Consider the following 17,225-nt stretch of genomic DNA (forward strand, 5'->3'; position numbering starts at 1 on the left):
ATTTTATTTTTTTGTTTTTTGTTTTTTTTAATAAATTTTATTTTTATTTTTGGCTGCGTTGGGTCTTTGTTGCTAAGCACAGGCTTTCTCTAGTTGTGGTGAGCAGAGGCTACTCTTCATTGTGGTGCACAGGCTTCTCGTTGCACTGGCTTCTCTTTGTTTTGGAGCATGGGCTCTAGGTGCATGGGCTTCAGAAGTTGCAGCATGCAGGCCCTACAGCACAGGCTCAGTAGTTGTAGGGCATTCATATTTGATTTGATATTAATTTCTTCTGCTTTCTCTGGATTTCTCTTTTCTTTTCCTAGTTTCTGAAGGTGGAATCTGAGTTCCTTGATTTGACACATTTTTTTCTATAAGTGTTAAATGTGGGATAAATTTTCCCTAAAGTACTGCTTAAGAAAACGCCAATAGGACTTCCCTGGTGGTCCAGTGGTTAAGAATCTGCCTGCCAATGCAGGGAACACAGGTTCGATCCCTGGTCCAGGAAGATCCCACATGTGGTGGATCAACTAAGCACATGTGCCACAACTACTGAGCCCACACCCTGCAACTACTGAAACCCATGTGCTCTAGGGCCCACGTGCCACAACTGAGCCCATATGCTGCAACTACCAAAGCCCTCATGCCTAAAGCCTGTGTGTGCTCTGCAACAAGAAAAGCCACCACAACAAAGAGTACACCCTGCTCGCTGCAACTAGAGAAAAGGCCACACACAGCCACAAGACCCAGCGCAGCCAAAAATAAATTTAATAAATTAATTTTAAAAAGAAATCGTCAATAAAAGGAATGCTCTGGTGGTCTGGTGGTTAAGAATCCACCTTCCAATGCAAAGGACGCAGGTCCAATTCCTGGTCAGGGAAATAAGATCCCACATGCTGCAGGGCAACTAAGCCCATGCACCTCAACTACTGAGCCCACACACTCTGGAGCCCATGGGCCACAACTAGAGAAGCCTGTGCAACTAAGAGCCTATGCACCGCAATGAAAAGATCCTGCATGCTGCAGTGAATATCCTGCTTGCCACAACTAAGAGCCAATGTAGCCAAATAAATTAAAAACAAAAAAGAAAACCCCAATAAACTGTTCCCTGCCTGGGCTGCTCCAACCCAGCCACCCTTCCAAGGCACTCACCAGGGAGTACTCTTGGTCTGGGCCTGCTCCAGAACAATAAGCAGCTGTCCTCCTTTTATTCTAACACAAATATTTTAATAATCAATCAAAGGTATAGTATTTCTAATAGCTCTTTTAAATAAATTTATTTATTTTTAATTTTGGCTGTGTTGGGTCTTCATTGCTGCAGGCAGGCTTCCTCTAGTTGCAGCAAGTGGAAGTTACTCTTTGTTGTGGTGCTTGACTTGCTCATTGTGGTGGCTTCTCTTGTTGCAGAGCACGGGCTCTAGGCATGCAGGCTTCAGTAGTTGTGGCACATGGGCTCAGTAGTCGTGGCTCATGGGCTCTAGAGTGCAGGCTTAGTAGTTGTAGTACATGGGTTTAGTTGCTTCGCAGCACGTGGGATCTTCTCGGACCAGGGCAGGTGGATTCTAAGCCACTGCACCACCAGGGAAGTCCCTCTAATAACTCTTTGTAGATGTTTATAAGATCAAGAAGGATTGCTTCTATCCTTAGTTTAATATCTAACTGTAATAGCTATGAAAAATTCAGAAATTGAAAAATTTTTTTTAAAGTTTCCATTCACTATATCAGTCTATGTAGAAAATACCTGGGGATGTTTAAGTCATACGAGACTTATAAACAGAAAACTAAAAAACATTGCTAACAAAAATTAATCTAAGATCTAAATAAAAGAAGCTATCATGTTTATGAATTGGGACACTCAGTATGCCTTTCTAAATTAAAGATTAAATGCAATTCCAGTCAAAATCCTAGTTGGTTTTTGGGATGTTCAAATTCACAAGTGGATTCTAAAATTCACATGGAAAGGCAAAGGACTAAGAATGGCCATAACAACTTTGAAAAAGAAAGTCCAAGGAGTACATCACCTTGATTTCAAGGTATATTAAAACAACAAATTATTCAACACATGAAAGGATTGACATAAATAAAGTAGATAAATGCAACAGAAGATAAAGTTCAGAAGTAAACATATACATATGATTGACCTTCAATGAGGATACAAAAGCAATTCAGTGGAGAAGGTATTTAAGTCAGTATCACTGCAGCAACTGGGTATTCATATTTTAAAAAGAACTTCCAAAAATGAACTAAATATGAATCATTTACATCAATAAAAAAAACTAAACTTTAAAGTTTCAGAAGGAAACATAGAAAAACTTCTGTCTTTAAATTTGGGAAACATTTTTCATTTATTGATAGAACACCAAAAGCATAAGCAGTAAAAGAATAAATGCACAAGTAAGACTCCATTAAAGCTGAAAACTTTTTCTCTGGAAAACCTACTGAAATGAGAAGACCAATTCTGGATGAAAATAATGTCAGATATTTCCATTAGAGAACCTTAATCAATAATCCATGAAGAAATGTCAAAACTCAGTAATTAAGATGACAAATCATATAAACAGAAATTTCAAAAAACTATGAATGAAATTATCACATGAAAAACCACTCAACATCATGTCAATAGGGAAATACTAGTTAAAATCACTAGATACCACTATACACCTCTTACATCACTGAAGTTAGAAAGCCTGACCATACCAAGTGTTGATAAGAATGTAAAGAACAGGAACTCACGTTCTGGTGCTTCTGGTAAGACTGTAACAGGATACTACCAGTCTACGAAAGTTTGGCTCCACGTAAGTTAAATTTTCACTTACTCTATGACACCTACTCTATATGCTGCTAGATATTAACTCAAGTGAAGGAAAGCTTAAGTCTGGAGGGCATTTCTCCAGTGTGAACTTTCTTGTTTTTTATGAGCCTGGAGCTGCCTGCAAGGAACTACACTCAAGGTTTTCCTCTAGTATGGATTCCCTGGTGGGCAATAAGACCTCTTCTATAGACAAAGGCTTCTCCACATTCACTGCACATATAAGGCCTTTCTCCAGTATGGATTCTCTGGTGGACAACAAGACTTCTTCTGTAGACAAAGCCTTCCCCACATTTATTGCATGTGTGAGGCCTTTCTCCAGTGTGGATTCTCTGGTGCTCAAGAAGACTTGTTTTGTAACTGAAAGGCTTGCCACATTCATTGCAATTAAAAGGCTTTTCTCCAGTGTGGACAGTTTGGTGCCGAACAAGTGAATACTTGAGCTTGAAGGCTTTCCCACACTGATTACACTCATAGGGTTTTTCTCCAGTGTGGATTCTCTGGTGCTCAACAAGTTTAATTTTGACCTTGAAAGCTTTCCCACATTCACTGCACTCATAAGGCCTTTCTGCAGTGTGAACATTCTGGTGTTTACTGAGGGCAGAGCTGCTTGTAAAGAACTTCCCACATTTACATCCATAAGCCTTTTCTCCAGTATGACTTCTCTTATGCACAACAAGACTTCCTTTGTAGACATAGGCTTTCCCACATTCACTGCACATATAAGGCTTTTCTCCGGTGTGGATTCGCTGGTGATCAAGAAGCCTTTTTTTGAAGACGAATGACTTCCCACATTTGCTACACTCATAAGGCTTTTCTTTTCTCCTCTGATGCACAAGGAGGTTTTTTTTGTAAAGGAAGGGCTTCCCACATTCACTGCTCTTATGAGAACTTTCTCCAGTGTGGACTTTTCGGTGCCTAACAAGTGTATCCTTTTGAAGGAAAGCTTTCCCACATTGATTACACTCATAGGGTCTTTCTCCAGTGTGGATTCTCTGGTGCTCAACAAGTTTATATTTGTGGGCAAACACTTTCCCACAATTAGGGCACTCATGAAGCCTTTTTCCTATGTGAACCTTCCTATGGTGAGTAAGACTGGAGGTGAGTCTAAAGAACTTCCCGCAGTCACTGCACTCATAAGGTTTTTCACCAGTGTGAACTCTCAGGTGCTCCATGAATTTATACTTCTTACTGAAGGCTTTGCCACATTCGTTGCACTCATAATGCCCTTGCCCAGGGTGAGAGACCTCCCTGCTCTGCCTGCTTCTACCTGGGTGCTCTCCATCGTGGGACGGCTGGTGATGGGGAAAGCCCAAGCTTCTTAGGAATGCCTTCTCAACCTCTCTGCATGTGAACATATTGTTGGGTAAAAAGACTTTGCAGCTCGTCATAAGCAAGGCTCCATTTTCCTCGCTTCTGAGGTGTTTCTCTCCACTGGGCTGCTTCTGGTGATGTTGTAGGTGAGAAGTGAACATTTTCCCACAGGCCCCAGAAGAGGATGGTTTCAGCCCAGAATGCACTCCTTGGTGCTCAGCCAGGTACAAAACACATTTCTCTACCAGGGCACCCATATCCAAAGTAAGAGTCTTCAGGATAGATCTGTCTGGATTTGGATTCCTGTCTTGTGTCACTAGTTCTACAGAAACACATTGTTCAGAAGCAGCCTCCTCAGTACCTACTGCACACCAACACCCTGAAAGCACAAAAATGCTGATAAACTGTATGGAGACATTGGTGGTACAGGAGTCTACTACAAATTTGTGCATGACACATGTAGGTATAAGCCCATGGGTTTGTTATTAAAACAAGGGAGGAAGGGTCAAGTGGTAGAAGGGGATACTGTGCAATACTAGGGCTCTGATGGTCACAGAATAGGAAATGTCTCAAACCCGCAAGAACACAGGATACCAGGATGTCACGCCGTGCTGAGAGGAGAGGCTAGAACAACCCACTCCTCAGCCAATGGCTTTCAGCAGGACTTTCTGGTGGTGACAAGGGTCAGCTCTGTAGAATGCGTGTCTCAATCCAGGAAAATGCAATTACACCTGACTATCAGTGTTCAAAGACAATATAAGTAAACATGTATCTCTCATGGTACATTAACGATATGCATATACAATATACAAAATACATAAAATTGGAGAACAGTGCAAACAGGGGGAAAGGAGAGTTTTGGAGGACACTAAGGTGGAAAACAGGAGTCAGAAATCACAGTAGAAATGAAAAGTGGGCAAAGTGTCAAAATGGGGAGAAGTGGAAGAAAGAAATTAAGTATGAGCATGATGAGTCTTGGCGCTGAAAGGGGAGAGAGCAAAGGACATTTCCCTGTAGGATTAGAACTCATCAATGATATCATGCCTTCCTACAGCTCCTGCTTGCCAGGCTCAGGATGTAATTAACCCTCGTCCTATGACTAGACAGGGGCCTACCTCGTCAGGCACCCAGGGTTGCCTCCACCTCTCAGCTCAGGCTGGGTGACTATGAGCCCTACCAGATCAAACTCCTCAGAGGAAAATAGGGCCATTAGGAGAAAGACACTGGCCCAGAGTGAACCAACCAATGACAGATTTCAGGGAAAAAAAGGTATCACTAGAAGAACCTTAAGGAGTCTTGCAAAAATAATCTAGGGTTGACCACAAATGCTGACCATGTAAGTGTCTGTAATTCCTGACACAGGCAGTGCAAAAAAAGGGTTAGAATGTGTGACACGGATCTTGCACACATCTGAACAGTCAACACACCTAGCAGTGGCAAAGCTAAGTGGCATCAGCTGGACAGGCTTCAAGCCTCTGAGACCAAAGGCTTCTGTGAAAGGCTTCAGAGCCTATGGTACAGGGCTGAACACACACAGGGTGGGGGAATGCAGCTCAAGTGCCAGGAAATCGGGGAAGTAAGCAATGTCCAAGGTCCAGGCTGGGAAGGATGGAGTGAGCCATGCAAAAAGAAGGGCAGAGTCCCATACGGGGCAATGGTGTGGAACAGGGGTCCTTACCCAGGGAGGCTATAAGTGACAGGTTCTCCAGCATCACGTCACAGTACAGGAGTCTCTGAGCATCGTTAAGGAGACCCCACTCCTCCTGGGAGAAGGACACAGCCACATCCTCAAAGATCACATGGCCCTGTCATGAGGGGGACAAGTGAGTTCACAGCAGCCTCTGCAACCAGGACCCCAGATCATGGTCGTCTACCCCAGTGACCCAGCTCAGAGGACACACCAGGTCCTCATGTCACAGGAACCTGCTAGAATTACATCATTCAGTTAAAACAGAGAGGGAGACAAGCAGTCTCACAGATGCTTTGGGGCTGCCACACAAAACCCCAGCCACTCTCCTCAGAGTCGACTCTCCTGAGATCAAACAGACCATCCCACATACAATGACACTTGTCCTCAGCCCCCTGGAGTAAAGTGTGGGGATAAAGGCCCTGAGTCCATGCTCACACTCCCTCCCTCTCCATTGCCCAGCCCTGCAGGTTCACAACTCCCTCATGTGCCTGACCGTGACCCCCACGCCACCACCTCAGCCTCAGGCCTTCGGCACCTCACTCTGTTCCCCATGTGCCACCCAGCACGTGGTGCTTCCCCAGGCCTCTGTGGGACCCGCTGCTACAGGTGGTCCCAGCACTTTTTTCCATACCCCCACAAGGCCTTGATCCTTGTTCCCACATCAGCACCCAGACATTGTGTGGGGTCAGATGCCCAGAGCCCTAGTCCTCCACAGTGTCCCACGTGCTGACCCCGCAGCACTCACCCCTTCCTCTCTCTGCTCCTCTGTTTCCAAGCCCCGCCCCCCACCACCCAGCCAAGCCCAAGACGCTGTCCCAGCTGCTCTCATCTGCCCTCAGCTGTTCTGTCATCCAGTCTCACACTCTTCAGGTTCCAACCACTGTCATCACAAAACTTTGAACCTGTGGAGGGGAAACAATGCCCCAGGCCTTACCTCCCTGTCATCTGACCTCCATTCCTGCTTTGCTCTGAATCCATACCTTATCCACCCTTTCAAATCCTGTGCCACGACAAGGACTTCCCCTGAGGCCACTTGCACCCCCCCCACACTCATGGTCACTGCACTGCCTCATCCATCTTAGTGATGACAGCCACCCCTGTCCCTGTGCCCAGGGAGATGAGCCAGTCCACGGAGAACACCCTGCCCACCCTACAACTTTCATGGCACCCACACATGACCTGAGGGCCTGGAATCTGACATGGTCCACATGCCATCCACCTGCTAAGGGGTATCTTCAATCCTGAACCCCACCTTCCCTGAACTCCAGGTGTGTTTCCAATGGCCCAGTTGACACCTCCTGTGAGACACCCCAACAATATCTCAGACTCAGCATGGGGGCACAGAACTCTGGAGATTCCTTCTGTCCATTACTCCTACTTTTGACTTCCCGTCTCAGACATGGCGTCCCCACCATCACTTAGAGGCAAACATCCTGGGGTCATGTCAGACTACTCTTTCTCATCCTGTACAGCAGAAAGTCAGGTGTACCACCAATGAGATGGAGAAACTCACTTCCTCTCCTGCTACAGAGCCATTGCCAGGATCCAGCCACAATCGACATTCAACAGGACTGTGCCTTCCACTGGACCCCTGGCTCCTTCGCACCCCACCCCCACCACCACCACCATCTTCCTCCTCTCTGCAGGCAGAGCAGCCTCTTCAGACCCAGCGTCAGATCACTTCCCTCCTCTGCGGCCAACATGGCATGGACCCGCCCCTTCAGGAGAGGCCCAGCTCCTCAGGCTCCCATCCCAGGAATGACTCATGACTTCAGTCTTTATCAGCCCAAGTCATGGGTCCTGCAGTTCCCTGAACATTCCCCTCTCAGTTTCATCTCCAGGCTGTGCCCAAGGACACACTTGACCAAGGTCACCACTTGACCTTCTCCACTGGACACATGGGAACACCTCTGTACAACATCTGCCTTGATTAATGATCCTGTGCCTGAGATGATGCCAGGGTCCAGACCTAAGGGTCCATAATCCCAGGACAACACTGTCTCCTATATCTGTGTGTCAGGACCAGGGGTAGGGATGACGTCTGGGTAGGTACAGGGGCTTCTTCCACTTACCTGTCCAGGGACCATAAATGCTGCTTCTACCATGGGAACCTGTGAAAAGAGGGAGTATCTGAGATAAAGGTGATTATGGTGAGGATGTAAAGGCTGAGCTGTTTCTTCCCTTCCTTTTCCTGGACATGAGTCATCTGAGGCTGACCTCTGACCTCAGATCCTCACTCTTCAGAACTATAGCTTGACAACTCAATAGCCTTAGACAAAGACTCAATGTCCTTGGGACTTCCCTGGAGGTCCAGTGGTTAAGACTTCAAGCTTCCACTGCAGGGAGCCCAGGTGCCATCCCTGGTTGGGGAACTAAGATCCCACATGCCGTGTGGTGTGGCAAAAAGAACCCACTCACCCTCTTTGAGTCTCAGTGTCTTCATGTAAACGGCAACACTTAGGATGTCTGTCTCATAATGTGTACATACCAAATGCATTATTACCTCTCCCATGGTAAGATTCAGCTATTACAGAACACAGGATTAAGATTTCTATAAATGTTTTTGAAAATTACATTTTTCTTACATGTCTTTCAAGGCTTTCTGAGACAAAGTATCTTTTCTCAACCACCAATTATCTAATTTTATGACACCACCCTGGTGCCCTACAATTCATTCCTATTATTACACTACCTGAAATTAGTGATAGAATCCACTGGTTTAAGGCATCAGGCCAATAAACTGCCCTCTTTTGAGAAACCAGTTCTGATCCCTGGTCCCCAGGCTACCAGGACTTCTGTCCCACTTGGCTACAAATTCAGGGTTTCCCATAAACCCCTCCTCGGTTTTGATAATTTGCTGAAATGACCCATGAAGTTAGGAAAACACTTTTCTTACTTTTTCCGGTTTACTGTAATGTATACAATTTAGGAACAGTCAAATGGAAATGACGTCTACGTCAGGGTGGGGGAGGTAGAGGGCATCAGGGGTTTCCAGGCCCTTTCAGTACATGCCACCCTTCCAGCACTTCCACAATTTCAATGTGTTCACCAATCTGAAGGAACCTTGAACTTCATTGTTCAGCAGTTTTTATACTTAATCTCCAGGTCCCCTCAGATCCTTAGGAGTTGCCGGGTAGGTCTGGGAGTTGAAACTTCTACTCACTTGTTTTTTCTAGAGAGCAGTCCCATCCTGAGGGTATCTGGAGAATCCACCCTATGTCACTTCATTATAATAAACTTCCACGTGATAAAAAGGGCTAGTTGTGAATAACAAAAACAGTCCTAATTCCCAGGCAATTCTAAGGGGTTCAGAGCTCTATGTGAAGAACTCAAGACAAAACCTAAACATATATATATTATTATAACACAGATATATATTCTCATTTTAAGCAGTTATTACTTGCTTACACAAGATTAACTTGCCAAATCTATACATTTTTAACCTTGTAGTTTCCTGGGAGAGCTGAGGCACGTGTGCCCTTGACTGGGCCTGGGCTGCTCCACCAGCATGGCTGACATTTTTCTGACTCCACAAGGAGTGGGCAGTCGGCTGAGTGTTCAGAACAGTGAATCTATACAATCTCACAACTCCTCCTCCATCTCCATCTCAGGCAAGGCTCCTTACTCCTTATACCCTTGCTTCCCCAGAAAGCCCTGGAACCACAGGACCCTCCCATCTTCAGGCAACCTCAGAAAGTCCCACCCAGTTTGCCCTGCCCTCCAACCCCAGGTCTCTCTACTTTGATCTGAGGTCTCCTTGCACAGAAAAGTGACAAGACTTTCCCTCCTAAATTTGAGTCCAGACATGGCCAGAGTCCAGGACTTAGGCTGTCACCACATGGACATTACTGAGCTAGCGACCTCCTCCCCCAATTCCAGATTAGGGACTCCAGCAACCCCTGTGTCACCAATTGGCCCCGACTGTTAACTCCTTACTTTTTTTTTTGGCTGCCCCACACAACTTGCAGGATCTTACTTAGTTCCCCCGCCAGGGGTTGAACCCAGGGCCACAACAGTGAAAGCGCCAAGTGTTAACCACTGGACCACCAGGGAACTCCCTCCAAAATCCAATTTTAATCTCTCCCTGACATGTCTTCCAGATGCTCAGCCAAAAGAAAATCTTTATTGTCCTTTACTCTGTCCTTTTGCTTAGAACAACATTCATTGCCAATTATCTTGCAGATTTATTATGAACCTTATTAGTTGTATTCCTTTGTAAAAAATTAATAAACAGAAACCTCAGTTAGAGTTGGCACACCAGAAGGGGGAGCCCTTACTGACCTGAGACAATAACAGTATCCAAAAGGAAGAAGACGACTCTCTTCTCTCCTGGAAAGGACTCAGGCAACGAAAAGCCATGGACTCTGGTGACTATAGCCCTTCTAACTTCCCTCTTTAATCTCTATAAAAGTGTTAGTTCATCATGGCCGCACATCTCAATTGCAATTCCCTGATGATCCCGAAAAAAACTCATCTTTGCAGAAGAAATAGCTGGGAGGCTATTTGTTTCAGGTCAATAAGTTCCATAGGCACCACTCTGGTCCAGAAACCAACTTACTCTCTGGAGTGGAATGCACTAGGCTCTCCCAGGTCTCCCTGCCTCCACCCTCAGCTCCCCCTTCCCAGTCTGTTCTCCCCTGAACAGCCTCTGAAATACTTTAAAACTAACTCAGTGTGTCTTCCTGATTTATTCACAACCCTCCATGACTTCCAAAATGCCGACTGTTGGCCCAGAAGGGCTCATACGACTCCTCCATAATGCCACGTCTCTGAAGAAGGGACTCCAACCCCAGGTTTCCAGAATGTTCCCGGCTCTTGTGACTCTCCAAGGATTTGCACGTGCCAAGCCCCCAGCCTTTAACACCGTCCACACGGCCTGTCAGAAATAGGGCCACCACACACGCACACCTAAAGTTCTGGAGACAGGGGCCTGAACCGCAGTGCCCTGAACAGGAGACCCTCATTGGAGGCTTGAGGATTCGGGTCAGGATCTGGGGGGCCCCAACAGTCACCTAGGTCGTGTAAGGTCTGTTGGCCCGGGTGAAAGGAGGCCCGGGGGGTAAGAGTAAACATCGACCAGTATGAGGTAGGAGAGGCATTGGGACATAACGACCTCACCTGTTCTGGGAATCAACAAGAGACTCTAACTTCCTGCCCAGAAAACCATGGGGCTGATGGGAAGGGAAAATGGGCTTACGCCCCACAACAGACCAACCAACACCTGGCCCTGCTGTATCCTCACCAAATAAGGAATTACCCTGTATAGCAAACCACCCCCTCCCCTTGCAAGCCGCCTTCTGCTTTTACCCCAATAAAAATCCCTCTCATCCAGTACTGGGCGCGACTTCTCTGACCCCTTTCTCTCGGACCAGTGAACCTCGCCCGGGAGCGCTCCCTAATAAAGCTCACTTGAAGCTTTCCTCTGTTTCGCGGTGCCGTTTGTTAAGATCCGACCTTACAGGTCGGGTCTTGTAGCCCGCTGGTTGCCGTAGGACCCGTTGAGCGCGGCGGGATAATGGTGGTAACGTGGTCCGAATATTCCGGAAGCAGGTTCCGCATCCCGCTCACTCCCGCGGAGTGTGGACGGCGTCCCCTCGAGCTTTTTCCAGTTTCCGTTACCTGGGCTGCACCTAGTGATCTAGAGCTTTGGGTCCTGCAAACGCAGGAAAGTCCCCAAACCACCGCCAACAGAAAGACACCGGAAGTTCCGTCCCCTCGTATTTCACAATCCCGGAAGAACCTCTGTTTGGGGCCTTCATTGGTGCGGAGAACAAGCCGATCCGCGCACAGTCTTCTAGGTAATGTAGTTCCCCTCAAGCCACCGAGTGCGGTGCGGACTAGACCCACCCCCAACCTGTTTGGGCATTAATGGGCCAAGTAGGTGCGGGAAGGACAAATTAAAAACGCGTCAAGGGATTTCCCTGGCGGTAAAGTGGGTAAGACTCCGGGCTTCCACTGCAGCGGGGGCGGGTTCGATCCTTAGTCAGGGAAATAAGATCCCCCGAGGTGCATGGCGCGGCCAGGAAAAAAATGTATTTACAGCACCTGAAACTAAGGGAACCTTAGTTTCGACTATATTTCAAATTAAAAAAAATAAATAAATAAAACACATAAAATTAGACCCAGCAAAACCTGTATCCACATTTATAAAATTCTGCTTTAGCTCGTATTTCTCAGCATAAAACTTTATATAGGATTAGAAAAAAATGCATTCCAGTTGTGAAAAGACTGAGACAAGCCACAGTCCTTATTTGTTGTTTTTGTTTCTTTATGAAAATCTTGGAAGAGTTTTCAAGTAAGAAAAATCAATTCAATAAGATTTTGGAATGAAAAAGGGAATTATATGCAAAAAAATATCTCGGTGTGCTTCATTATTGTCTAAAATAATAACTACATAAAGTTAGATAACATTAGTCTATCGTTGATACTGTCCACCTCAGTAAACCTGAGAGGCAGTAATCAAGCACAACACATTTACTTGGGATCACAGAATTGCAATTCGGGACACGCATTCAAGTAGCAACCCAAAAGGTATTCTGCTAGGGAGTAAAATACAGGGGATTTTAAATGCAAAGAGAGTTTTGTATTACAGAATTTTAATTGGAATTGGAGGCAGAAGTTAGTCTTGGTTGAACAGGATTATGTACTAAGACTATCACTAGAAGGAAGTAATAGTCCATTAGTGTGACAAGTTGCAAGTGTTATTGCAGAGTCCTTGGAATATTTGCAGGTTGGCTCAGATCAAAAGTTCATGGTTTCACCAGGTGGGGAGGTGCAGGATGTCCACTAATTAATAGCCTCCCAGCTCCACGTTAAAACCCCTTGACATCAGTGATTCCACTTTATTTCACATTCTACAACACTATTAATTTGTCATGCCTTGCAGGAGTTCTCAAAGCAAATATAAAAATTTTCATAGCATATGCACAAACTATATGATAATAGCAGGCTTCTTTTATTTGAAAAAAATTAAAATTGAAACAAGAAAAAAACCCTTTAAGAAGATATTGAGCTACCTATAATTTTAAAAGAGTTAATATATAAATAATAAATTCAATAACTACTACTATTTTTTTAAGTACTACAAATTAAAAAGAGGAAGATTTAAAACCTGAGAAGGCAATATTCTTTTTTTTTTTGGCCCCACTGCCCGGCTTGCATGATCTTAGTTCCCCGCATAGGGATTGAACCCAGGCCCACGGCCGAGTCCTAACCACTGGACCACCAGGGAGCTACTGAAGGCAACATTCTTTTTTTTTTTTAATTTATTTATTTTATTGATTTATTATATTTGGCTGTGCTGGGTCTTCGTTGCTGCGTGCAGGCTTTCTCTAGTTGCAGAGAGCGGGGGCTACTCTGTTGCGGTGCGCGGGCTTCTTGTTGCGGTGGCTTCCCTTGTTGCGGAGCACGGACTCTGGGCACATGGGCTTTAGTAGTTGCAGCATGTGGGCTCAGTAGTTGTGGCTCACAGGCTTCAGTAGTTGTGGCTCGTGGGCAATAGGCACGCGGGGTCTGTAGTTGCAGCTCACAGGCTTAGTGGCGCCACAGCATGTAGGATGTTCCCGGACCAGGGATCGAAACCGTGTCCCCTGTATTGGCAGGCAGATTCTTAACCACTGTACCACCAGGGAAGTCCCTAAATTTATTTATTTATTTATTTATTTATTTATTTATTTATTTTTTCGGTACGCGGGCCTCTCACTGTTGTGGCCTCTCCCGTTGCGGAGCACAGGCTCCGGACACGCAGGCTCAGCGGCCATGGCTCATGGGCCCAGCCGCCCCGCAGCATGTGGGATCCTCCCGGACCGGGGCAGGAACCCGTGTCCCCTGCATCGGCAGGCGGACTCTCAACCACTGCGCCACCAGGGAAGCCCCCTAAATTTACTTTTAACATAAGCCCCACCATATAATTTTTCCGGCAAATTTGTTCAATATATTATCCTTTCCCCCTTACATGCCTTTGGCAACTTTACAGGAAATAAATTGATATTATTAGGGTTTGTAAATATCTACATTCTCTACGCTTTCCCATTGCTCTAAAGTTAGTGTAGATATACAGTAAATTCTTAAATAAGAAGAAAAATATTTTCATATTTCTTGTTTTCAAAACATCCTTCATTCTGCTCAGCCAGCTGGTAAGTGTCTGTGTCCAGCCCTAACTCAGATCCTAATTCTGTTCCGAATGCCCATCAACCTCCTCAATCCAAAGCGTCCACTTGAATGTCTTAAACACACCATGAACTCATCATGAATAACAGAAATTCATTTCCAATTTCAGTGAATAGTCTTGCCATCCAAACAAGTTTGAAATTCAGATTCATCCTTTGGCCTTAATACTCCACATACAATGTTAAGAAATTGTGACTGTATCACATAAGCCTGTTCTGATGTCTGGGTGTCTCTCTTTTGTGTTTGGTTTCCAATGTTATTAGCGTTTCTCTCCAGGTACCAAGTTTCCATGCATCTTTTATCTATTGTATTTTTATCTATTTTATCTATTGTATCAGCATGCACTGATGTCGTTAATTATTTTATAAGCTGTTGAAACATTTCACCTACTTCTGCTATTTCTGCATTTATTAGCTAGAAATCCTCTGTAAAGAAGAGTTTTTCCATAATCTTCCGTTCAGTTACCTCAAAATACAGTTTGTAAAGATCAGGGAGGCAAGAGCTTGATCCCTCAACTCTAGCAATTTTTCAGGATAATTATTTGGACAACTAACATCATGCTCAAATAATAATGAAATGTTTATCTCAGGGATAAGGTGCCCCTGTTGCACACATACTAAGACTGTGATCGTGGTAGGCACTCTCCTAGTAGGAAAAAACATTTAGTAAGTGGCTCTTCTTTTCAGATAAGTCTCTTATTTTATTTTGTTATTTAAAAAAATATTTATTTATTTATTTAGGCTGTGCCCTGTCTTAGTTGCAGTGCGTGGGATCCTCGTTGTGGCATGTTTAGTTGTGGCATGCGGGATCTTTTTTAGTTGTGGCATGTGGGCTGTTAGTTGCAGCTTGCAGACTCTTAGTTGTGGCATGGGAACTCTTAGCTGTGGCATGCATGCGGGATCTAGTTCCCCGACCAGGGTTCGAACCCAGGCACCCTGCATTGGGAGCACGAAGTACCCACTGGACCACCAGGGAAGTCCATCTTATTTTATTTTATTATTTATTTATTTATTTGGCTGCGCCATGCAGCAAGCAGGATATTAGTTTCCCTCCCAGTGATCGAACCCATACCCCCCACATTGGGAGTGCTGAATCTTAAGCACTTGACTGCCAGGGAAGTCCCAGATAAGTCTCATATTTTAAAATTAATTTTATCTGTTTTAGTCCATTCGAACTGCTGTAAGAAAACATCATATACTGGGTGGCTTATAATCAACAGGCATTTATTTCTCACAGCTCTGGAGGCTGGAAGTCCAAACTCAAGTTTCCCATGGATTCAGTGTCTGGTGAGAGCCCACTTCCTGTTTCATAGAAAGTCTCCTTTTTCTTGCCATGTCCTCACATTGTAAAAGCAGTGAACTTTCCGGGCCCTCTTTTATAAGGGCACAGTTCCTTTCATGAGGATAGAGCCCTTCTGACCTAACCACCTATCAAGTATCCTATGTCCTAATATCATGACATTAGGCATTAGGTTTTGAACATAAGAATTGAGGGGAAAACAAACATTGAGACCATAGCAGTATCTATTTCAGGAAATTGAGTTAGAAATATATGGAAAAAATAGTTGGCCTTGTTGGGGTTTCAACAGAAACACTGAGATGTACTCATGCAGGAAAGAATTATTTTGTGTGGGAAACAGGCAGAATACCACATCATCTACTTCCGACTTGGCATCCTGACAGATATCATCCATTTCCCCTGTCATGATCTCGGCTTAACTCTTTTTTAATTGTTCCTTGATTGCACATACTGAAGCCTACAAAATTATCTCTGAAGCTTTGAGCTACATAGAGTTGAAGAGCAGTGCAGTTTATTGGGAATTCCCTGGCAGTCCAGTAGTTAGGACTTGGCACTTTCACTGCCATGGCTCCAGGTTTGATCCCTAGTCGGGGAACTAAGATCCCCGAAATCCGTGCAGCCCGGCCAGAAAAAAAAAAAAAGCATGCAGTTTGTGACGGAATGACATTGCAGTGTGTGCTTTCAGGTTTTCCTTTGTGTTCCTGTTGGCTGAATGCAGTCTACAAAACAATATCTCCCTTTAAAGGGAATACCTCTTCAAAAAACAGAAGAGAGAAAATAAAGATACTTGGATAATAACATATGCTTAAAATTATAATTTATGTCAAAGCACCCTCATTTAAAAAAAATCTACCCTATATTTTCCCAACTTACTTTTGATGAACTTCATCAATTTATTTAAAAGTTTATAGAAAAGATTTCATTACTGTCCATCTTTTTTAGGGACACCAACCTCTTCCTCCCCAACATCCCAGTAATGGCCATGTGTGAAGCCCTTTCTCTCTTGACTCTGAGCAAACATAGTGAAACTGAGAAAACTGATTGTAAAGCTTCCATCCACATGTATTTGAAAAGAAACAAGATAATGTTTATTAGTTTGCGGCTATGAGTGAAGGTACTTTGTATCTGAGTGATATCATATCATGTGTTACTCCCCCATATGGTGAAGAGAGAAATAAGTCCCACTTGTGGGGTCTTTATGGAGCACTACAACACAGTTGTGGAAATTGTACCCTTAGAGGCATATAAAGGATTTATTATATTCACAGGTCCTAGGAGAGACTGGCATGCCACCTCACACAGGAGCCATATAGGAGGAGCACCTGGAGAGCATCCTCAACGAAGCAGAAGAGTGGGGCCCCCTAGGTAAGTGCCATTACTGGGGATCAAGGCGGAGTACCCAGGCAGAAGTCATGGGGGATTTCATTGGTGGGTTGGAATGTCACTAAGTCATGGGAGGACAAGAAGGGGAACTTGAGTTGGGGCCACAGCCTCATCACTCTGGTGTACCCAGTCACCCGGGGTGGGGTGGTGGGGTGGGGATGTGCTCACAGCCAGTCTGTGGGGATGTTGAGGCAGCAGAATACGAACATTAAAAAATTTACAATACAGTATGTCCACTTGTTATGTTCCGAGCATCTTAAATGACAAGACGCAAAAAACACAACAGGGAAATCTGGATCGTTCCCTTTAGGAACATCCCATGCCTCGCCTCCTTCATTAGAGCCTCTGCATTTCCTTTGCCAGCTCCTCTCCAGGCCTCTGGACCCCAGGCTCCTAGAAGAAACAGAGACAGCCTCTCCCGGCCGGCTGCAGAACAAGAACTACGCTACCACGCGCGCCACAACCAGAGAAGCCCGCGGGCCCCAATGAAGACGTAGCGCACAATGAATGAATGAATGAGTGAATAAATAAAATAATTTTTAAAAAGGAATCACACTACCCAGTAGGCTGTGCTTTGCGGGA

General features: G+C 44.9%; 1 protein-coding gene and 1 long non-coding RNA gene across 4 annotated transcripts; one reads left to right on the forward strand and one right to left on the reverse strand.

The window, feature by feature from the left end:
• Nucleotides 1-6: 6 nt before the first annotated feature.
• Nucleotides 7-11,491, reverse strand: LOC132416344 (zinc finger protein 549-like). Of its 2 annotated transcripts, none has more exons than XM_059999684.1 (4): nucleotides 11,202-11,491; nucleotides 7,865-7,903; nucleotides 5,781-5,907; nucleotides 7-4,481 (listed from the first exon to the last, which is right to left on the reverse strand). In XM_059999684.1, exons 2-4 carry the CDS (start codon nucleotides 7,895-7,897, stop codon nucleotides 2,926-2,928), a joined length of 1,716 nt encoding a protein of 571 aa, XP_059855667.1. In that variant the 5' UTR covers nucleotides 7,898-7,903; nucleotides 11,202-11,491; the 3' UTR covers nucleotides 7-2,925. The 2 variants fall into 2 exon arrangements, with proteins under 2 accessions (XP_059855667.1, XP_059855666.1); XM_059999683.1 differs by lacking the exon at nucleotides 11,202-11,491 and adding an exon at nucleotides 10,074-11,063.
• A 122-nt stretch (nucleotides 11,492-11,613) lies between these two features.
• Nucleotides 11,614-17,187, forward strand: LOC132416357 (uncharacterized). Of its 2 annotated transcripts, XR_009517570.1 has the most exons (4): nucleotides 11,629-11,728; nucleotides 15,198-15,247; nucleotides 16,529-16,625; nucleotides 17,007-17,187. It is a non-coding gene; the product is annotated as an uncharacterized lncRNA (long non-coding RNA). The 2 variants fall into 2 exon arrangements; XR_009517569.1 differs by lacking the exon at nucleotides 15,198-15,247 and having other exon boundaries at nucleotides 11,614-11,728.
• Nucleotides 17,188-17,225: the final 38 nt, after the last annotated feature.

This window comes from Delphinus delphis, chromosome 20 (genome assembly GCF_949987515.2).
Source record: "Delphinus delphis chromosome 20, mDelDel1.2, whole genome shotgun sequence".
Classification (NCBI taxonomy): domain Eukaryota; kingdom Metazoa; phylum Chordata; class Mammalia; order Artiodactyla; family Delphinidae; genus Delphinus; species Delphinus delphis.

Coding starts and splice junctions, on each gene's coding strand:
- LOC132416344 (XM_059999683.1), bottom strand. CDS start 10,151: ATGGCTTTTCGTTGCCTGAGTCCTTTCCAGGAGAGAAGAGAGTCGTCT. Junction 7,904..10,073: donor GGATACTGTTATTGTCTCAG/GTCAGTAAGGGC, acceptor CTCTTTTCACAG/GTTCCCATGGTAGAAGCAGC. Junction 5,908..7,864: donor CATTTATGGTCCCTGGACAG/GTAAGTGGAAGA, acceptor CCCTCATGACAG/GGCCATGTGATCTTTGAGGA.